We start from the raw sequence: 24,671 nt of genomic DNA on the forward strand, positions 1-24,671 counted from the left end.
ATACACCAAAGTATGCATCTCAATCAAATCAAGAGAAAAGTTACAGGAAATCATCTAGAATTGGACATATCTTTGCATGACAAAAGTTGTAATACTGAAGGAATATTTTCAGGTTTGGATAATGCCATTTGCTTAACACAGAGTACTAGCTATCTCTCAGAAACTGATGGATAATCTGCAGAAAGATTACATATGAAACCATAGTATAATTTCACAAGAGGCTGGAAAATAATAAAGCTTGAATGAAACAGTTCACCAGGAACTGGTTATAGCAGATTTAACAAACAAGCTATGATACTTAGCAAATGAAGTATCTTCAATTTATTTTACAGAATTGTTATGTAAAAAATATGACAAGGTCAGGTCACTACTAAGGAGAAAAAAAACTTATCACCATAGAGAAAGAAGTTAAATAATTTTTAGGGTTATTCAGTCACTACAAAAGATTTTTTGCTAACTTTTCCAACTTGGCCACATTGTGAAATACTTCTCTAAATGATTCAGCAGTCTGCTGAATGTGAAAAGTCCTCTGTAAAGACAAAAGAAACAGTTATATAATTACTCTGCTTTGCTTAGCTGAGACAAGAGTCTGAGTGAACACTACATTTTCTATTCCTGAGGGAACATTTCCAATTATATTCCATGCAGAGCAGGAAAATCGGCACATCACACAGAGCTATTAAGAATTTACTCTTATCATCTCTTCAGAGAAAATTCTTTATTAATTACAGATCATCATCCATGAATCTTGCTGAAAAATGTGAAAAATAAAAACAGAAATTTTATCTAACATCTCCAGAGATACAGATTCAAAATAATTAAGGATACAACTGAAGAAACAAACCAACCAAACAAACAAAATCAACCAAAAATGGTAATGTCAGTACTCAGTATGACATGGAATAATGCAAACGAAGAAAAGAGGGTCATCTTCTGATAAGACATGTCTGTAAGAAAATACATTATCCTCTTTGGGAGAAAAATTACAGAAAGAATATTTGCTAGTTAAAAAAATAGCATAATGCAGCAATCAGAAGCTAACTGCTAAATGACCATTGGCTGCAGTTACTTAGGTCTGTCAAACTTTAAAAAGCAATGACAGAAAAGCATTCTGGGAAAGTCACCCCTATAGATTTTGCAGGAAGACAGAAAGAAAGATGCTTTCTGGAGAAAGAGTCAGCTCCTGAGTTTGACAAGGCCACAGATAAGCCAGCAAAATACAACTTTGAAAGAGGACACAGAGTTTATAAAAATATCAATATTACAAACAAATAAGATAGTTATTTTAGTTTTACTCACCTAAACCAGATTTTTTTAACCTCTTTAAGTGCTGGCTTGTTTGTTTTCCGGTTGGAGACTTTTGCCCATTTTTCATCTCTTTATCAGAACCGTCTGCTTCACCATTTTTAGATTCAGACCCTTAGGAAAAAAAAAAATCCCAAATGTGAAGTTGATGCACTTCCTACCCCCTCCCCCCCAACACACTGTAAACCAAACAAAAGAGGATTAATAAAGAAAATTGACATCTACTGGCTGAAAAGTCACAATTTCTGGTTACAATTTGATTCCTCATCACCAGAGGAAATGGAAGTAAAAGCTCAATAAATCAATTAAGTGGTGAAAACTAAAGTTTACTGAACACTGCAGTCAATAAAAATGTTCACTGATCTAATAAAAACAATGTTTTCCTATAATGCCCAAGAGATATCTCTAAAAATAATTTAAACACTAAGTTACAGGGCACTGAAGCAATCTAAAGGAGAAAAAAGAACATTTCTTTGTGAAATAATTTTCATAAAAGAGATATGCCTGGAAACCCAATTGTCAATCTGTGTTAAACATAGATGTAGGACTCTCTTAAAACAAAGCAGCTTAACAACCAGAACTAAAGGTCAGGGTTATGCTGTGGTGGTAAGAATGGTACCAGAACAAGAAAAGCTAACAAAAGAATCCCAGTATTGTGATGAAGAATTGAGACACAAATTCACACTCACAGAAAAGCTTGCCTTTTTTTTTCCTCCCCTTTTTATGGCATTGAATACCAGCATGTGGTCCTCCATTACAGTTCCAGAACCCAACAAAATGTTACTTTGCATTCCTTTAAAGCTGCTGCTATTATCAATTGTCATTTTATTATGTGTCTTCAGGTCTTTTTTAAAATTAAAGAAAAATCTCCATCCTTGAGTCACCAGATTTGATAAGAAAATAAGGACGTTAAACAAAGCCACCATGGAATTATTATTTTCAGTAGTTCCAAATTCTGTCTGCTGCATATCTGATTCACAAGAAGGCTCTGTGACTAGAACTGATCTTTCAAATGGTCCTTTAGCTGTTTACCTGAAGGTGAATCCGACTGCTCATCAGACACCTTTAATGGTGTCAAAACAACACGAGGAACAGTCTTGTTTACCATCATTGAGACTCCATTTCTTCTTTTCTGCTGTTGTCTTAAAGCCTACAAAAATGATAACAAAACATAAAAATGTAACAAAAAATACTGCTTATAAATGAATTGCATGAGACATTTCTCTACCATTAAACTGAATCTCTTAAAGTAAGTATAATTTACATAGCTACTGATTTGCCAGACTTCACGCTTGTCCCCTTTATGTCATTTTCCTTTAAAACATAAAATCAGGCTTTTGGTTATAAAAAGAAAGAAGATGCACCTTAGATCATTTTCCAATATAGTTTTGACAACAAAGAAGCATATAACTGTTTGCTCTACCTTAGCAGCACAACATGATAACCCATCGAATTTGCAACTAAGACTTCCAAGTTAAAAAAAAAAAAAGTAAAATAAATGTTTCAAAACCAGAATAAAAATATATGTCTGCATATCCCTTGCAGGTGCATCCTCTCCAGTATACTGCTCAGTCAATCAAGTTAACACAGAGTGTCATCAGTATGTACAGCATGTAAGGACTACAGTATTGATGCACTCACTCAGCCGTGAGTAGTGCTGCACGAAATCACTGAACATGGCAGGAATCATTTATTTTTGTGAAGGGAATCAGTCCTAATCTTGGAAACCTTGCAGCACTTGGCTTCTGTCTGCTTAACTTTGGGCATTAACCTTCAGAACACGAACATGATGGTGTTCTGGCAAATCTGGGGAAAAATGCTACAATAATAAATCTCTACAAATGGGAGTGCTTTTGTTTCATAAACAGATTGAACACAGTGCTGATAATGTAATACAAAATATTTAAAGCTTAGAAATAGCAAATGCCTGGCAGACTGTTTTATACGGAAAATGATACCTGATTCAAAAACCTTAAAATATACAAATGAATACTTGCCAATTAATAAATTTGCAAGCATTAAAACTCTGCAACAAATCAGAATGGGTTGGGCTTAATACTGATCTCTTACATCATCCGGTCTATTTTTCTCTAATCTTACTGTGCACTCTCTTTTTATAGCTATAATTTGTGTTACGGTCTTTGGGGGGATTTATTAAAGTGGTACTATACCAATAAGGAACATATCTGATATGAATTATCCCTGTAGTTTTATGAGCATGAAAGACCGATGACTTGTAAGTTTTAGCCTGTAACTTCAATTAATCTGTAATATCTTTCCAAAATGTTCACTTAGCTAAGTCAAAAAAACCCTCTGGAAAAATAAATCGATATCACTCTATTCTTCTAAATAACACACTTTGCAATATAAAATACACTAAGCCACACAAAAGCTATTTCATTGATTAACCCCTTTTATAGTGCACTTCTTAAAAGACACATAAGCACTGTGCAATAAAAAGCAAATTACAACACTTGAAATCAAACAGAGAGAAGAAGCTGGTCAGATCTGCACATAACCAAAGCAGCAAGCACAAAGCAATGAAGAACCACCTGTATTTCAGACATTTTTGAGACAGAAATTTCATATTGCTTTTGGGCAAGGACAGTCAGACTTGTGGGCACAAAATTCCAAAACATTAAAATTTCTCAAACAGTACCCAAAATTACCCAAAATGTCACTCAGTGCACAGTCCTGCCAAGCTAAGTGTCAAACCAGGTGACCCTTATTCAATATTAAGGCGACTTAGACAGTAACAAATAGCCCATCAAAAATTAACTGAAAAGAGAACCAAGTTGTGTGATATCAGAATACCCATGTAACCACAACCCAATCTTCGTGCTATTGTGCTGCACAGCCTGATTCGCATGATGAACAGCAGAGAGACAAAATACAAATCCTCAGTGTTATCCTCCCCAGACAAATGAGTAAGTGCCCAAATGATGTGCCATGTTCTCCCCGTCTAAAATTCAGCCTTTTTCAGAAAGTGCYCTTTCAAGACCACTCCCACCCCTACCAGAGGCCACAACTTCGTTGCCAGCATCTTAGGGAAATACCATCTTTATGATTTACACAGCCACAGTAACACAGGTGGGTTCTTTGTAAAGCCACGCAGTTGATTACGAGTGCTTCAGACTCAACTGCCACGAGTGCGAGTCAGAACTGGCGTACCCTCCATCGACAGCACGTAGTCAGTGTTTGTGCATCTTAGGTGCGCACTCCTCACGCTGTCCCTGATGGAGCGAGGGCAGCGGTACCAGTCGTTGTCAGGCAAACCACTTACCTTTTTCCGAGTTACAGGAGGGCCACTTGTGGTGGACCTGAAGCACATGGGCATAACAGATCTGGCACTTCCAGGAAGCCCAGGGCACGCCACGCCCAYGGAGCAGTAACACAATGCAGCACGGCTCTCCTGGACATGAGTGCTCATCCCACCTCTGCCACAACAAACACTCAGAGCCACAAATCAGGGAAAGCTGCCGGGAGCCGGGGAATGCTGCTACCAGAACGATCTACTTGGAGGCACAGCCCACCCCTGAGCTAGACGGGCTCAGCGACAGGGTAAGCACCTCAACATGTGAGAATCAACCTTAAAGAGGACATTCCCCTTGGACACACTTTTGCTTTGGAAGTTTCTTCTTTTCTCCTAATGTTCATTATTTCACTGCTGGTCCCTCTGCCCATCTCCGCTTTCGCAACAACGCAAGGAGCAGATCACCATGCAGGCCCCACAGTTCGGCACAAAATTCAGTGTGTACAGCATGACTCTGACTGACAGAAAAGATGCACGCATGTGGAGAGCAGAAAGACAGGCTGTAGGGCAAACACCTTGTAAAAACAATGTGGACGTTGAAAACTATGTCAAAGTTTTAACACAAAGTGCCAATGAAACGTGCCGTGTCCAGCGAATAGACTAATAATCTTCCCTGTGCCCCTCCATCTTTTCATTTGTCAAAGGAAAAATACGAGGCAGGGGAGGAGGGTAATAAAATATCAATTAAATAGTCTAACCCCGATAGGTATGGTAAAGAGATGGCTGGGATTTTGCTGACTCAGTCTGTTTAGTGGGAGATACCGTTTCCAGCTAATCACAACTGCATTTTTATAACTCTAAGTAAAAGCTGCAAGTCTACAATCTAGGACAGACAAGTCTCTGCAAGAAAACACTAGGAGCAACCAAGAAATTGCAGACTGAAGTCTAGTTTCTAGTAAAGCCAAACACCAGAAGGAGTTAAGCATAAACCAAGGGCAGTGTGAGCAGTCGCTGCTGAAGAGGAATATATAACTGCTCTGCACTTAGCCTGAGGGGTATTAATTTTAGGATACAAGATACTGTAGGATGAGACAAGAATCTTGTAGCCCAAGATTAATTCTGCTTAGCTTGGAAGTCAGTGGGATTACTCAAACTGAAACACACACTTAATGCTTTGCTGTACTGAGGCTTTAGTGTACCAAGCTAATTTAGCGCTTTCCTAGTCACCATTATCAGATAAATCTCTAGGTTTAGCTCTTTGGGTGAAGGGAAGAAACACAAAATAGATGAGTCATATTTGTAATAAGCACTAAAGAAAATGAGAAATTTTATAACTTATTTCAAAGAAAAATGGTTCCAGTTCTCATTGTAGATACAGACACAGTAACTAACACAAACTACATCTGCATCTTTTACAGACACAACCTATTGCATCTCATGCATATTTAGATATACAACCTCCTAGCTGGGCTGCCTATGGATCTGCAAGAAAGAGCCAATGTTTCTGCCACATGATAAAGAATCATTTTTACTATGTAAAGTAAGATAGAAACATATATAGCATGTATAAAAGCTCACATAAAGCATATTTTTTCTCAAACAAGATGAACTTCTGTGTTTACATTTCAAATGTATTCAATCACTTTGTGGTAAATGCTTGCRTTAAAAAAAGCTGCAAGCTGTAAATTCCTAGAAGAACTGATCACTGTTAAAGTAATCTGTCAAACATTACTACCATTCTCTCTGCACAGCACATAAATAAAGGAGAGAAAGAAAATGAAAGTTCATGTGATATGCAAGTTAAACATTAAAAACTTTCTTAAAATCACCACCAAAATATAGTACTTACGTCCAGCTACTCACAAGCAAATTCTCAAAGTACATCTGTGAATCTCTTGTACATAACGAACATGAAGAACTCCCAATATTCCTATTCGTAAAACAGAACCTGTGACCATCTGTTGAATAACATTGCCATGGTCATTATACAGGGTCTGGCACAATTAATTTGTTTAGAGGAATTATTTTTATTGCTGAAAACATTAAGTAACCTATCAACCCATTTTCATCCAAAAGAACTCAAAATAACACAAAAATTAAGAAAACACAAACTCTGAAGATATATGGCAAAAGAAAAAAAAGATGCAATTAACAGTAATACTCTAATTCCAGGCTGATTTTTAAAAAGAGGTCATAAGGGCAAGTCTCCTTCACCTTTTGGGAGAGTTTACGCCCGCATTGTGCAACAGTCTGTTGGAGGTTTCACGGATGCCATTGTCTGTTCTTAAGAACAGTCTTTTCATATTTAGTTGACTTCAACATAGGAAAGAGTTTTTTTTACTGAAGTGACAAAATGGCAGACTCTCTTCGATAAGAATAAAAAAAAGGTCTTCCTTGAAGAAGGAATGAAAGAAAACAATATAAACTAAAAGGTAACTGAGGAAAGGCGAAAAAATACATCCCCAAAAGAATGCATTAGATCCTGTCTAAGCCCCAAAAGCAAAATATCAAGCTCTACGTTCTTATCTTACTGCTATGCAGGATTTCTTTTTAATTATTCTTCTTTTCCTACATCTTTTCAACTCATAATGAAACAATGAAGCATACAGACAAACCATTAATGCAGAAAACCACTTTCATTCGAGTTTAAATGCATGACATGCTTGAATGTTAAAAATTAAGTTATTAGCAACAGAGATATGTAACACTTGGTTGCATTTGGCAACATTGTCCCAGATTTCTATTTGTTCCATAAATGTCAAATTCTGAAGCTTGTATCATGAAACATAACCTTTGAAATTTCACACATTATGGATCAGAAATGTAAAGCTATGGAATCCTTCTGTTCTGCCATGTGAAAAACAAGATCTATGATATGCTGAGAAAAGTCTATTGCACAAAATAAACAACAACTCTACATTATGGTCATGGATCCTGAATTGGCAAAGATGAAACAGATTTATAGTTTATCACTGATTCATTTAACACCACCATAAAATTCAGTCTTTGTCCTCTTTCTCACCCTTATTTTGTTAGCAAAATTAAGGAAGACTTTAATTCCCATGTCTCTATTAAATTACAATCTCAGTGGCAACCTGTTTCATGGGTACGCTGAGCAGTTAAAATAAAAGAATAAGCACTACAAATCATGAAGAGCAAACACATTATCCTCAGGATGCCACTACTTATTTTTAACATACATTAAAAGTACTCAGTCGTAAACATGGAAATGTAAGATTAACACAATAATAAAGATCTCTCATGGAAACAACTGCAAAATACAAAGTACCATTTCCAAAGCATAGAACCAGTTAATTTACTTCCAGCCAGACTTGGGAATCAAATATAGAGTATTGGTGCTACATGTATAAAACTGATAATTTGGAGATCAAGAGTAGTCTAGTGCTAAAATACCAAGCTGGAAGTTTGGAAATCTAGGTTGTATTTTTAAACTTTGTTAGATATCTTTTAAAATACATGCCTATTTTTGTCCATGTCACTCTCCTACCTTACGACACATCTATTTATATTTTTGGAACAAAGATAATTTTTTGACACATATTTGCTCTCTGGGTAGCAAAATGCAGTCTCAACAGTGGTCAGGCTGTTTAAATACAACTACAGTATATATTAACTGAACGTTTGTCTATGTATTACCCAACATGGAGATAAAGTACTTTGCTATTTTTGGTGCAGAGAGGGACAAAAAGAACGTGTGCATTTATGTGTCTGTGCACCTGCACGTCAGCACTATCTTCTATAGGGGATACAACAATGCATTCACAGCTACAATTGCTGCAGATCACTATAAACAGCAAAGTAACCTTTTTTGTTGCTTTCCCAACAGCAGAAACAAGAGAGAAAGCCAAGAAAACTCATAATGGGTTCAACACCTGTTCAGACTTGCATGTGAACAGGAATGAAGATGGCATATGCATTGACTCAGTGATACTTTTTTTTCCAAAAAAGAGAAGAGCTTTTTGTTTTTAAATTGTTTGCATAGTATTAAATGAATAATATCAATCCCTTGAAAAGTGCTTTTATGGGGAAATCTGTTTCTCAGCACAACAAAGCACATGTAGGCAAGGAAACAGTTTGTGTACAGCAGTTTAAAAACAAACTAAAATAAATATAGCAATGCCAATACAAAATCTTAAGACAGTAATCAATGCTTTCCTTTAAGTCAAATTTGCAAGCACACTCTGCACAGGGTGCAAAGTATACAGGGGAGCTACAAGGCTAGATTACCATTCTCCAGCTAAAAAATCCCATTATATTATTGCTCAGAGAAACACGTGCATGAATTTATATTGCACCAATGTAAGTAGTTAGAGTGTACTGCCCCTATGCCAGAAATCCTGTTTCAGCTGGGGTTCTGCCACACACTTATACACCCTGCACACATGCACACGGCCCGCCAGCAACCTACCCAACAGTTCCCAGAACCACACTCTCAGGTAACGGCTTGTCGGTGTTTTGTAGGGGGCTTTGTAGAGCCCTGAATCACTGTGAGCAGTTCCAACTCCTGCCTTTCCCTGAAAATAGCAACCATTTCTAGGAAATGCTTCAAAATCGAGGCAAAATTCATTCTTACTTGGGTATAATTTTACATGCTATGGACTACTCAGATCAAAACCTAGTCTTTTTGCATGGTCCAGAAGAACAGCCACTTAGAGACACACTGCCAGTATATGGAAAAACCACTTTGTAACATAATGCGAAAAGACTGACTGACTATGAACAGAGCCCAGCAAAACGGGGCTCTCAACTACAGTGATGATATGTGTCATTAATACAACAGTAACAACCAACACCGGTTCACCTGGTTACTTAAAGAAAAATGTTATCAGACCAGTGCAATGTTTAGAACTAGACCACTACCATCAACTTGAATGTCTGAGACTTTGGACCAGCAACAGCATCTACATAACAGAACTAAGAGAGAGATCTTTCGATCCCTGTTTGGGAAGAAGATCCCACTATTTAAGGATGGCAGACTTAAACAAAAGTAACATTCATGCCACGATACATTTTAGATGAGGGACACTGCCCTAAAGTGAAGTAGAGGGGCATCTATATTTCCACACAGTAGTGTTCTGAAGTTGTTAACAATTTTTCTTAGTTATTTCTCAGAATAAGAAATTCTGAAACCCACATTTATTAGAACAGAAAACATGCAGGACAACTGCAAAAAGCATGTTATGCAAACAACCCCAGAGGGAAAAAAAACAGACTCCCTCAGCAACCAGGAGTTAATTATTAAAAAACAACACAAAGAAAGAACACAGGGATCAGGCAGATTCCTGCCCCCTTTCCATCACAAACAAGGGCTCCTCTGAGGACCATGGGGATGACCCAGAAGAAAGTCCCATAAATATTGTCTTGCGTCTTACCAAAGCACTGTGTTGAGCAGCTGGTACGTGCTGCCCATGCATAGGGACCCTTAGAGGGACATACCGTGCAGCCTGCCTTCGGGCTATGCAAGTACTCCCTGAAGAGCTCCTGCGGGAACTCTTGCTCTTCCAGCTTCTTTTCAACATTATGTAGTCTCCTTGGCATGGCTTCTCTGTCCTTTTCCCTAGACTTGTCTTGACAATCAGAAAATCAGTTTAGTTTATCATCTTCAAACTTCCATTTTCCTGAATGCATTTTGTAAATTCCACTGTCCCTTCCCATGTCTCTCTAGAAGTCAAAAAGCAACATGCCTTTCTTGTTTTCCATTTGTTGACAGGAAAATTTGTCAAGAATCATCAGTTATGTTGCCAGACATCTGATCAAAGTCTTCAGCTAGAGAGCCAGAATTCTCCAATTGTGGCCTTGGTAAACTTGTAGTATCTGAAATGAAACATAAGAAAATGGTTAACAGAGACACTGAGATAATTTAACAAACTCTCTACACCAAGGAACTCAGTACAAGAAACATCTCTTAGTTCATACTGGAATTTCAAAGCCTTTCAGGAAGACACCCTGTGCTCAAGTTGTAAGTGATAAGGACATAATCATCATGATCTGTCACCTTTATTTCTTTGGCAGAAGAGAAGGGAAAGGAGGGCAGGCACATAGGATGCTTTTATCAGAATATATGAGTGAGCAGTTCCTCGATGGAGTCAAAGGACAGAAACTACACTACAGAGAAATAATGGATTACTGTGGACAGCAAAGTGCTTCAAGATAACTTGCATCTGACTGTAGTGATGGAAAGAAGTCCTAACAATGAGTGTGGAGGGGGCAAGACTGGTGAGTTTGCTCTTGTTCTTCTCTCATAGCAAGATAAGCAGTGCATGTGAGTTGAAGAAAGGAAAGCAAATCCACACCAGCATCAAGGGAGTTCAGGATTCTACCTTGAGTGCCAACRTAGGCACTCTGACAGCTTTGGCCTTAAAAAGCAAACAAACGAACCCTTGATAAACTAGTCCTGTGAATTTGGGCAAATTAGGGCTAAATTTCACTGTTTGCCACTCTGCTCTGAAATTTAATCTTCTGTGCCTTCAGGTTGTAGGTTGGTTTCTAATAATCACGGTTGTGCTAGAAAGTCAGCCTGAAATGCATTTGGAGCTGTACAGATCTAATGTCCTGTAATTCAAAATCAACACATGAGCCAAACCATAACTTGCCCATAGCTCTCTTACTGCATGGGGTTTTGCAGCTTCCATTGAAAAAAAGGGGCATGAAGTTGCCACTTCTGCTACAAGAACAAATCATACGCATGGGTGCCCTCCTTGTCCATGAAAGACTGCATCTACCCGCTTTATGAATAAAATAGTGGCACATWTATGAACCCAGCCACCAAGCATGCAGACAAAGCCCAAAGTAGGAAAAACAAAACAAAACAGCAGCAGTAACATACCTTGTGTAGATTCCCTTATTTCCTGAGCTTCTCTCCTCCCAAACCCACTTGGCTGCTGTCTCTGGAGTTTCTGTCTCTACAAAGAGATCTGGATGCCCAGCACAGTCTCAGACATGTCCTGGTCTGTATTCAGATTCTGAGTCTGAATGGAAGTGTCCTTCTCTTCTCCCAAAAGAATATTTACGGGTACCCATCTTGGTGTTGATTCCAAGTGCCAAAAGTGAGGCAGGCTTTTCTTCCATGTCTGGAAGGTCTACTATCATCCCAGACATCGTTATATTGCATCTTCAAGTTGTTTATTCTCGCTTGGCACTGCCCCAGGAAACAACTGGTACACTGATGGACAAGATGCTCTTATACTCGGCTATCAGAGTCCACCAGACACTAATACCACCTCAAGGTCCTGGATTTTCACACATGCTCAGTGTTACCTATATGAGGCCAGTCTGTAGGTATAATCATTTCTTCTGAGAAACAAGAACATCTTCCAAGAACATCTTGATAGATACAGCTCAATCTGTACATAGAGAAGTCTTCCAAAAAAAGTATCACCTCAAGTCAACGGAACAGAAACTTGACCAGAGAAGGGCAGGGTAGATACTATGCCATGACTGGATGTCCATACTCGAGTTAGCCTTGTCCAGAGCAAGAATAATTCACACAAGACTGTGACCATGTACCACTGCTAGCAGATGCAGGTGTAGTTCAGTACTTTCCCGGGAAGATGTCCTTACATGGGTCTACATGCCAAAACTCTCAAGTGTGAAAATGAGGCAAATCAGTAATGGAACTGATCAGTACTGATGGGAGTGACAGAATGCCATCCACCCCTTTTCCAAAGGTACTGGATGAGCAATAGCTGGGGACATGAACCCACTCACTCCCAACAGCAAAAGGGAAACAGAAATCTTTCAAATCTGCCATCAGAAAGACAAGCATAAAAGGCAGTTCTACAGCATAGACTTTTCTGTCTAAACACTCATGAATGGGAGATATTTTGTTGTACTTTACACTCAGATACTATTCAAGAGCAAAACTGAAACTCCCTCAAAAACGAAAAATGAAATATGCTCAGTGATGAAATGCTCAAAACCTTTTGCTCAACAGGGACACTAGGGAAGGTGGTGAGGCTAGAAAGTTCCCAGACTAAAATGGCAGCCTGCCTTTGAAATGTGAGGAGATATGGTCTGAACTGTGATACAGATCTTTAGAGAGTCCCCTGGAATGCCTCCCCCGCCCCACCGCAGCCCCTGCAGAGTACTCCAGTCCCAGTGCTACCTGAGAAAAGTCAAGACCAAGAGCCAGGGCTCAGAAAATGCCCTTTCCTCCAAGCTCAGCTCAAGAAATGCAATATTGTGACTAATTTGCTTCATGAGAACATCTCAAAACATGGATTATTAAAGGAAAATGTGAGATTACTCTTTGTGATCTAAACCCAGAAATACCTCTAGAATTCTTTAAAAATCAAACCATACATAAATCCAGCATATAATATTTTAAACAGAATGACATATGACTAGAGTGAGTTAACAAATTACATAAACATCAGAGCAAATCTTCTCATTCTAGCTCAGATCTTCAAGCAGTACTTCACACTATCTCTCACTTTAATTTTAATGGATTAAAAGACAAATACACACAAGATCAAGTTAATTAGATGAAGTCACTGTTTTTAAATAAATTGAATAGAAAAAATGGTTGAAAGACTGTACTATAGGTTTTCAATCTGTGTGAGCTGTTTAGTAATAGAAAAAAAAAGCAATAGCATAATGGGAAGAGCCCATTATGACACATATACAGTATACACACATTTATACAGTATAAAAATTTGTTGCTGAGAGCATGATCATGGCTCATCTTCTGTTACTTTAGAACAGAACAAGTAAGTTAATATCAGTTGGAGGAGTACTGCATACAACTGTTTAAATCTTTTGGGGTATTCAGGTACTACAGGCTCTTCTTTATACAAATTGAATGTATTATGTATCCATAAAAGCAATAGAAAGACTAGAGAGTAGAAAGAAGAATAAAATTCCAACAGTAATTTTATAAATGAAATCACTGTTAAAATTTATTCACCTTTGCTACAAGATTTACAATACCAACTCAAATCTGCAGCATGCATAATAACATCATTATATTGTTATTATATTATCATACTATTTGTATTATTTATATTTTTATATTGTAATATTATTAAATAAATAATAAATGCATTCAAACTACTCCATGATACAAATGTCCATTTGCAAAATACTGTTCGTAGAAAAAACATTTTACTGAGAGCTGTATAATAATCTCAAAACCTGAAGTACAAGACCTAATTATCATCTACTTAATTATAACTGATTTCTTACTATTGATTACTTAACTTTGTGATGTTCCTCTAACCCTACTGTCCTAGGGAATGTTTTCAGATTCCCATCATTGTTATGATTTTATATATTAATTAAGCTACTTTGATTAGTTTGCCCTTTTTTAATTATTCGCAGTGCTATGCAACTGCTAAGTGACAAATGATAAGTCTTAGAGTTTAAACAGTTTATACAAGTTCAAACTTAAGTGGCTTTGCTCTTTTTTTTCTCCCTCCCTCCCCCCTGTTCCCTCCACCCCCAAGAAAGCTCACATAGTACAAAACACGTACATAGGAGAAAAAGTTTCTAAAAAGTTGCACATCTTTTTCATAACGATCCTCAATTTTCCTGACGAAACAGACCTGAAACCCTAATTTAACAATCCTCCCCAGTCCTCAAAGCCTGTAAGTACAAGATAACCTTATGTGAATGACTGAGGTCTACTAATTTTAGTGCATTTAAACTCAAACTACATGAAAAATTAAGCACAAATACTTAAGTGTTTTGAGAGGGACATGCGGACAAGCTTTGCTTAACTGAGGCCTAATTCAACAACTCTGCAATAACATACCCTGTGAAATACTATACCTCAGTTAAATATACCCAAGAGAACAGTTAGGAGAAAAAATTAAAGCAACATCATCTCATTATACTAAAATTTTTGAAAAGTTGTATGTCATTTATCACAGTCTTTATAAGTCTGAAATAATTTCTACATATTGAAAATTGAGAGATGATAAAGTTTTTTTTAGAATGATCRTTTTTTAGCTTTTTTCATCTGTTGTAAACTGAGCTAATTTGGCACTGTTAGAAAGATAGTTTTCACATTGCTATGCTTTCAGTTAATATCTCACTTGGAATACTCAAGTTATTTTTGCCAGGCTTTACTTTTTATTATGCAACCTAAACCATTCAAAAATCACATCTCACTCAAAAAAACACCCCTCCCCCCCGCCATGTTTATACACTGCAGTGTCAGATACGGTGCACAAAAACATTTTACTGAACAGACCATACAGAAAAACTGAACAGCAAACATACCCAGAATTTTACCYAACTGTATTTCTTTCAAAAATCTTTTTAGCCTAACTTAAAATTTCCAACATGAATGCTCACATAAGAAAACTGGGAATGTGACAACATAAACAATTCTGCTTACTTGAAAAGCATTTAAAAAAACCCTCAAAAATACAGTAAATGGCAGGACTGCACCATGAGTAACAAAAAACCCCAGCCCCCCCCCAACAATACACAGCCAGACAAAGTGCTAAAAATCCTCTCAGAAACACCTTGAAATTCTGCTGAATTCTTGTTCGTATGATACTGGAACACACGCTAATGACAAGCTAACTCATTATCAGTCGATACCAGCTTACCTGTTTAAGTGCTTTCTTTGTGTGCTGCTGGAAGGAAGATACTAGCTTGCTTTGCACCGGTGCATTAGTAAGGCTCGAATCACGATTGGAAGACATTTCTTCAGATGTCTGCTCTGGGCAAACTTTATAAAAGGGGAAAAAAAAAAAAGAATACTGTTACGGGGTTATCTTTCCTATGTATCTTCTTGAGTCCTGAAGAAAGAAATAAAAGTCAGCACCTGGAAAACAACAAGCTATTTCTAAGAAATTCAACTAATTCTGAGGTCCAAATGAGCTGAGAATCTAGCCATGTTCTAAATAAATGCATTGCTTCACAAATAGTTGTACCTCATCATACCCTTTCTGTGCAGTCCTGGGGGCCTTGCATATTTTGCCTTTCAGGTCCTGAACGGTAACTGAAATAGTTTATCTGTGGTTTTCACACAGAAGCTAGACAAAAATTATCTTCCTCCCCAAGACATTTTTAATGGATTATTATGTGTCTAAAGGTGTATTTATATAAGAGACACCGATGACCTGTGTTATACAAATATTTATAAATATGTAACTTCATAACAGATTGTAATGGCTTCTTTGGAGCCAGACTAATCTATTTTATAAGCACTTCTTGGTAAAATGAAGAACACACACTCTCCTGTTTAACCGGTGGACTGGAATAGCCTGCAGAGAGGAATCCTGGTCTCTCAGGCAATACACACTGCTATTTGTCAGCCTTTTTAATAATACATGTTTTAATGAACAAATACTACAGTACTTGCTTTAAACAGCCTCTTGAATACATGTTATCTGAGACATAGAAAAAGTCTCTTGGTGAAAAATAAAAGGAAATATGATTAATTGCTTTTAAAAACCCAGCTTTATTTAACAGATACGAAAACTATGAGAATAGCTGCAGGATCCTATTAATCTTGGTAGTCAGCAAGCTTGACTAAAAAGACTGTAAAAAGTCTGTAAAAACCYTTCCACCCTTAAAGCCTTTTATTACTATTATTCTTACCAGTGTTTTAAGACAGCCAAGCTAAAACAGCATTAACATGGATCCAAAAATTGTGCAGTTTTCTCCCATTCCCCTCTGCTGACTCAATTCAAGCCTGTCTTCCAGTGCACTGCTCAAAGCTGTTTCGCATGTTGACATACTTTCCTTATAGTGCTATGCAACCATATATGGTTTTCCAAGATTTGCCATAGTTAACACACCTATCTCAAAGCAGTTTGAAGAACCTCAAAGCAAGCTGCACAGACATGTGCCAGAAATAATTTAGCTCTATGTTTCTGTTTGCCCRTTTTTCTCCTTCCATCCTTCAATCGGATGAGAAGACAACTGAAGTAGCATCCTAATTCTCTTGTTTTCAGCAATGCTTCATAGAATAAATATTTTAATGGCTTTTTCTTTGTATTTGTGAGACAATTTAACTGTCAATAATTAAGGGCCAGTGTAAGATGCACACGATAACATACTAAATATTTGTTTCCATATTGAGAGAATAAATCATTAATACCTACCCCACAGAGAATATACTTTGTTTTATGGCACCGGCATTGTGTCAACATAATTTTTATATTAGATTAAAAATTTTCATCAGTAGGTAAGACAAAGCCAGTTTTGTCACAAGATTTATAACCAACAGTCGTCACTTTTTTCCCTGATATTTGAAGCATTTGTCAAAATATACAAAGAGACTGAAACACAAAAGAGGTTCTGAGCTTATAGTATCACCTGCTTTGGAACAGTCTTTTCCACATGATGAGCAAAACTTACTATCAAAAAAGACAACTTAAAGGAGCAGTAAAGTGTCAGCAGAAAACAAACAGTATCTATTTTATGTATTCTAAATCACTGCAATAGTTAAGCTCCTGAGATAGAAAACACACCTACACCAAAATAAAAACCTGACATTCCAAATTACCCAGCTTCTGTTTTGTTTCTTCTTTTAAAGAGATTTTTTTCTTTTACTATGTTTTCTGGCAAAGTTTGAGAGTCAAAGAACTGAAGGAAAAAGCAGAACTATCGTGAGCACACAAAGACCAAAGCTAAGGAGACTAGAACAGAACAAATTTGAAAATGGCTGAAGAGTGGAAACTATTACACAGTTAACTGTCCTTCCTCAGAGAAGTTACAACATGACCTGTCAAGAAGAATGTATTTCTGTTCTCCAGGATGACTGGGACTCCTATTACCTTCTTGTTCAAATGGGAAATTCTTATTTTCATGGCTCTGTTTTAGCACATTACCCCAAAGTCTCCCCTATTCACTTTGGTGACAAGGTTTGTCATGGAGAGGTGTGGCAACACTAACTGATGATGCTCAACGCTACAAGTGTTAATGCCAAACTCACATTATAACACAGGAATGAAAGTAAAGATAGTTCTACATTAATTTTGTGCTTGCATTCATTTTCCTTTCAATAATAAGCCCCTAAATTTAAATGTGAGATCGTGACATGTTCCAGGCCATATTGCTTCTTTCCATCATTACTTCAATATTAAATAGAAATAATATTATCAGTGTTTTGGTTTCTTTTGCCTCTGTTTCATTAAAAATTTGATAGTGAAGTTAAACCAAGGAAAAGGGATTGCTCTAATTGGCGAAGCAACTGGAACTAAAACCTGCTGAAATAATAAAGCAGCTTTCCGTAATGTAATCTCTTCTGCAGGTACAGAAGGAGTAACTCACTGTAAACTGGTTCAGTTTAGAACTACTCAAAAAAAGTTCCTTTGGAGCTTTGAAAAAAAAGGCAACTGGAGGACAAAAAGTCTTACCTCTTCCTGTAGTCTATGATTAAAGAAATAGATATATGAGGCTGAAACCTACTGCTTAAAAATTCTAAAGGACATAGTGATTAGAGAAAATCAATTTCATTTATTAACAATAAATGATACTTACTTTATAAAATATTTTGTTCATAATGAATATATTCCTTCATATATCTCGCAGCTTAAAACAGTAAGAAGCTATTTTAAATACTTGTATTTCTATGTTTCAATTAAATTCCCATTTCAGTCACAGGTGCAAACCTAAACATCTAGTAAATATGCTATACCATTAACTATTTTTCAACAATATCAGATATAAACATTAAAAATCTGAATACATTATGGTAATTTATCTAATTGGCTTAAGAGCATATACAGGCTATTCTCTTGTTAGAGTAATACCAAAATTGATATACAGGCTTTATTTAGTGGCAAGTAAAAATATTTATTGTTTACAAAACAATATTAATCAACATTTCTTTAGGAAATTAAATACAAATTCAAAACAATGAATTAATTTATGTCTTAAAGCAAGTTTTTTACTTAGTGATTTAAATCAATCTATCCTGTTATACCAAAATCTCACTATTCTACACTGATTGTGACCATAGAAAATTGTGTATTTATTTATCTGTTCATTTATATGGATAGGGTCCAACTGCTTTCCTCTGAACGAGACAAAAGTGAAACAAGGGAAAAATATGACAGAAAATTGTGTCAGTGTTTGAAGGGAACATTGATGGTCCTCGTGAAAAAAGCCCAAGGCCTTTACAGTGGAACAGGCAGTTCTACTATAAAAACCAAAGAACATAGCAATAGAAAAACAAATTCAAGAAGAGCTAATGGTCTTGGTACATATGCACAACCTTGGAAAGCTGGAACCACTTTGTCCATGAGCACTGAAGATACATGAATATTATCAGATTCTTGTCCTCTTGAAAAGGTTAATCAGAGAAGAGTATGAAAAAATAAACTGAATGCTGGGGAGGAAAAGAAGAACTCTGAAAGACTGCAACAGATTAAGGAAAAATATTTGGGTAACAAATAAGAGGATTCACCATTATTGCCATGGCAGAAAACGAGAACGAGAGCAATATTAAGCTTACAGGAAGCAATTCCATTTAGTGGAGAATAACTAGCATCATTCTTTAAATCAGCTTCTCCAAGGGCCAGAACTCAGTGAAGGAAAAAAGCAAAAGGCAACTATTAAACCATAAAGTGTTAGGTTATGAGCTGGAAGACCAGCTGGGTTTCTGAAGATAAGACCTCCTTAGTGAGTTTGTAGAGAGTGTTAACACGAATGATAGAATTAAAATTACTTAACAAAAGGAGCATGTTAAAAACGTCTTTGCTAACCTTCTTTAAAAAAAAACAACTTCTCTCGTCCATTTTTCCAAGTCCAGTATCAGTAATTTTTGCAGAAAGCTATGATTTATAAAAATCAGCAAAGGTATCTTTTAATTTTGAATTTTATAGGATATCTCAGTAATTTTATATTAGTTTTTACCTTCATCTCCCAAAAAAGAGATTATAATAGGATACCCACACAAACCATATTAGAACGCATGTTTCTCCAAAGAAATAATTTTTATAGGAATACAACTTAATATTATTCTGTCTCACTGCCACTGAAAGTTATTAGGAATAATTATAAACAGATTTGTGTAACTAGATAGACAGAAAAGCTCCTGGAGTGCTTTAAGGGGATTATTTTCCCAAAATAAATAGCACAATTAATTCTGATTTCAGCCAGACCATACTGATTTAAAGTCAAACCAGTAAAATCAACAGCAGTTCACTTCCGTCTTTGTTACAGAAACCACAGCAAAAGAGAAGGATTGTTTACTAATGGCCACATTACAAAACACAAATTAATATTGTTACCATATGCTAAAGACTATAGTCTATCTCAAGCATAAAATGTATGCACACTTGAGGTATGAAACTACACAAGAGAACTGCCTTAGGAAAACATACACACAAAATCTTTCTCTAAAATATCCATAAAATTCAATATTTTCTCTGGGTGACACCGATCTATATTTGTATTGACATAAATGGTCATGGTTTGCCAACACAGATGTATCAAGTAATTCACCTAAATCACTCTTTGATCTCTAGAGCCCAACTTGCAAATTCCGAACAATTCAGAACTCGACTGTTACCATCAGCTTTTGAAAATGAAAACCAGTCTGGGAGTTAGTTAATTGTATACGTTCACCAATTCAGTGCAAAAACAGATGCATATATCAAGGGTAATATTGTGACTGCGATATTCTTTTTGAAAGCAAATACTAGCACTGTGAAATGATAAGTAACATTCAATTGTATTTTTGGGGAAAAGACATCAAATACATCATCAGGATGGTAGCTCACACTGAATCACATTCTCAGTCTACTTTTGAGCCCAAACATTTGGTGAATCCCTGAAAACTGCGAATCCTTATGCCAAAAGAAGTCAACATTTTCCACTAAAAATATAGTCTGCCTGTCATCACTAAGCCACCAATTCCTTAGGTCCCATTAACTCTATTGTACAGCAAAAATAGCAGATAAGAAGGATCTCTCCCTCAGGCTCTACAGTATCTCCTCATTCTTATGACTCCCCTTCAGTGGCAATGAAACAAATGGAAGTTAAACTCAATCCTGGCTACAGTACTTTTATTTTATAGAAATTTGTGGGGAGATGGAAAAAAAAAAGAAAAAGAAAAAAGTGAAAAAGTAAGTCTCTCTTTCTGATGTGTCAGCCAGGACTCAGTATGTTCATGCAACTCTTCCTTTACCACCCGCTTTTGCTTAAGAAGAACCTATCCTGTATACAGATGTTGCCATGTACACCAGACATATTCAGCAGAATCATCCACTATCATTCCCAAGAGACAATATGCTAAGAATGACAGGTTTCCCTGAATTGCCAGAAATTCCATTCTTGGAAAGGAACTGGATATCTATATGTGGATTCAGCTTTCAAGCAATGGCAAATATTCATTCCTCACTACAGGACTTATCCTAGAGGCTTCTTAGTCCAAAAAGCACAAGGCGTTCAAAAGCATAGCAGTTACAAAGGCAAAATTTCAGGATTCAGCATGAATCTGATCCTCTATCATTCAGCATTATGTCTACTGCCTCTAAGAAAACTGCATAAGAAAAGAATTCAGCCATTTCATTTTCGCAGTTGAAGAACTTCCAGTTTTAGGAAGTGCTGGAAACCACAGTGTCTCAAGGGGAAATTATATTACTCATAGTTGGGCAAACTTCAGGACCTATGTTTGGATTGGGATGGGGAGGGAAGGCACACTGCAGTAGGAGTTGCTGCCTCCTCCACAATTAGATCATTGTACATTCCACTGGCTAGTGTGAAGACAATTTTTAATCAACTGCTCTCTGTGGCTGATGAATTACCCCTGGTTTCAGAAACCCTGGGGACCAGTGTTTTTGACAACAGAACATTCTATTGATGGGCAAAAGGATTAATAGTCATCATTTTCCCAGACAACAGTAATTGGGATTTTAATACTTTTCTTACTGACTGCATCTTTACATACTACCTCTGTTTTTGAGTGAAATGAAATTTATAAAAAGATACAAAAGACTGTTACAGAGTTTCTGTAGAAATCATATTCTAAACAAGATCAATTGTAACATGAAGAGTTTCTTTAACATATGGGTGGGGAAGAAGGTAGGGAAAGACAGATTTCTGTACAGCATCTGCAAAATCCTAAGGTACAGGCATTCCAGTTATCAGTTTAATAATACTAGTGTGCATTAACAGCTTTCAACAAGTCAAGTGTTTATAACTGTGAGGAATTTTTATATTATTTTGATAATAAAATTGTTCAGTTGTTCCCGCTGGTGAATACTGTAATTCTTCTCTGTTTGAGTGTCAGCTGGTAGTTTTTACTCAGAAAGCTGAAGACTATCATCCAAAGCCCACAGACAGTTAGGCTGTTGCTGAAGTTCATCTGTTACAGTCTCATCCTCTGCTTCCAGCTAATTTAAAAGCAATACTTTTTAGATCCTTGCTGAACAACTTCTCTTGACATCTAATCCCTCCATCAGAACTGGAACTTCTAGAGTCTACCACAGTACAAACAAGAGCAAATAAAAATTCAGTCAATGAAGCAATTAAGAATACAGTGTGCAAACAATGTCCATCTTTATATGTACCACAAATTTTAAAGCTGAGAGGAAGCATTCTAAACTATTGACCTTTTCTAAAGCACAAATCAGAGGAGCGATTCTTGTTCTGGATCAAATGTTATTTTTATGTCGGAGAATACTTTCTTGGGGAGAAAAAAAAAGGTTTTAATCTGAAAAGTTAACCTGATAAGAGATCTTGTTAGATTTGTTCTGCTAGACCAAATATTTCCTATAGAAATACCTTTTCTCAAGTATTTACAAACTGATCAAGTCACCTCCTTATCTTTGGTAAACTAACTAGACAGGACCTCTTACATTTCTCAGAACAAGGGAGGTCTTTGTTCAGTTAGGAGTTCTTATATCTCTTTTCTAAATCCTTAACTATTTTTCTTAATTCCTTCTTACAGCTATAACAAATGCAATACACTAGCAATCATTTAATTAATGCTATACCCAAAGGAAAAACTGCGCCTATATTCTTAAATCAATATTATCAGAGTTATAGTCCAAGAACTGCACTGAACTAATTAGTGAAAGCATCTCATTCATGTTCAATTCACTTTCCACTGTGATCCTTAAGTGCTTTTCAGATTTACTGATTTACTGAATATATATCTTCACTGCACATATGATCTATTTTCTTTACTTTAAATTGTAATTAAATTTTTGCTGTTCAAATGTAATCATTTATCATGGCAATCAAGAGAGGTCTCAACATTATTATTTACTACTTCATCAATACATTTAATGAGGAAGGATTTTATACTTTTCAAAAAGCATTGACAAAGATATTGAATGAAAAGGGGTCAAATACATCCCTCAAGAGAACAGCAGAAATGTCTACTTTGGACGATGTTTCCTACTCCTCTGCAGATCTAATAGTTTGTAGCTTTTAATCCACTTAAAATTGGCTGCATTGATTGGGCACAGTGCTATTTTTAAGCTAAGCATTATACAATGCAAATCAAATGCCTTACAGAATTCTAAATATATGTCAACAGTTACCTTTATCAACCAAACTTTTAGTCTCAAGAAAAGCTATTATCAAACATGTTTGACAAAACCATATTCTGTATCAGTTGACAGATGCAAGATACGTCATCTTCAATTCTGTATTGATCACACCCAGCATCAGCCTTTATATGTAATGTAAACTCACTATTGTCATCTCATTTACTCTTTCTAAATATATCGATTGCATGATATATATATATATATATATATGCACATATATATATATAATAAAAATCTTATTTCTTGTTTTCAAAAAGTTAAAAATATCACAGTTTTCCAAGATTTGTTAAAGATGAAGTACTAGGGAATACTCTCAGCTTTAAAAAGAATCTAAGTGCAAATTACTGCTCTACCCCAAATATATAAAAATGTTTAATTTTAGCAGCTGCTCTTTTATATCCCCATAACTGCTGGAATATTTTTTTAGTTACTGTAAAGCGCAAAAATAGTATGCAACCTCCTTCCAAACAAAACCCACCAATTTTATACTTCTGGCATTCCGGCATCCTTATTGACATCCTACCATTCGTAAATAATTGCCAGGCTTTTGCTAAGATTTTTGTTTAGTTAGTAACTTCAACTTCCATTTTCCTATCTATAACTACATTTGCACTGCTTTTCACTGCTGGATTCTTCCTYTGACTTAGGAAGTGTGCACCAACAAATAGTTTGGGCATCAAAGAAGTCTTTTTGAAGAATTACAAATATATATATTCATTCACACATACAGCATATACTACATAAGCATAAAAACASTGCACGTGCACAGTCTAAGTCAAAAACATAAAATATCAAAGAAAATGAAGAAGTAGAGCCATTTAATAATTCATGACTTTTGTATTTCCATTGGGCTTCATACGCTTCACCACTAGATTCACAACAACCTATCGTAGGTAATTCTGTTACTGATATCACTAAGCATTTTGTAATTGTTCAACAGTGCTAGAGAGCAATACTGAAATAGCAATATCAGTCTTGTACAGCTACAGCACAGAAGCTAAGTAAGTCATCCAAGATCAAAAAGGAAGTCTGTAGCAGAACACAGATCTGAACTGGATCTTTTCATGTCCTAGTTATAAATAGGACATCCTCTCACTATACACAAAGTGATCCAAAACAGTAGACTGCAGTCCAGCAGTGGAACAGGTTCCAAGAAGATAGGCAGAATAGAAGAACGGCTCAAGAAAAGGTTTATTTCAGTGGCATACAACCATGGAAAGTCTGATTGTGGTATAAAGCATTTATAAGCATTACAGCAGTATACCCTTAATAATAATAATAATAATAATAATAATAATAATCACTACTATTACTTGCAAGTCATTTTAGGTGATTTAAGAACTGTGTTTTCTTTATGTTCAATTATTACCTCTGAAAAATAAAAATGTCTGATTTCTAAGGTTGTCATTTGCAAATGCTTGCAATATTTCATTTTGTCATTGTTTTAGAGAAAAAGAATAAACAGGCTTTGATACCTCAGCATGTCTTTATACTGACATGGCACCCAGGAGAATCTGTGCCTGAAACAATGAAATACAAATCTCTGTCCTATGCCCAGAACAGTACTGAGGGACCCACATACCCACACAGATTACCACTGAAATCAGTGAGCTATATCAATGTCTGTT

At 36.3% G+C, this 24,671-nt stretch overlaps 1 protein-coding gene across 1 annotated transcript in view; it reads right to left on the reverse strand.

Annotated features, from left to right (window-relative positions):
- The window catches only part of ASXL3 (ASXL transcriptional regulator 3), a 105,921-nt gene that overhangs the window by 47,369 nt on the left and 33,881 nt on the right, over window positions 1–24,671 (reverse strand). Inside the window, 3 exon segments of the mRNA XM_026072834.1 lie at window positions 1,300–1,419; window positions 2,338–2,455; window positions 15,136–15,257. Coding sequence (XP_025928619.1) covers window positions 1,300–1,419; window positions 2,338–2,455; window positions 15,136–15,257 — 360 coding nt within the window.

Source organism: Apteryx rowi, unplaced genomic scaffold, assembly GCF_003343035.1.
Source record: "Apteryx rowi isolate R43461 unplaced genomic scaffold, aptRow1 scaffold_352, whole genome shotgun sequence".
NCBI lineage: Eukaryota > Metazoa > Chordata > Aves > Apterygiformes > Apterygidae > Apteryx > Apteryx rowi.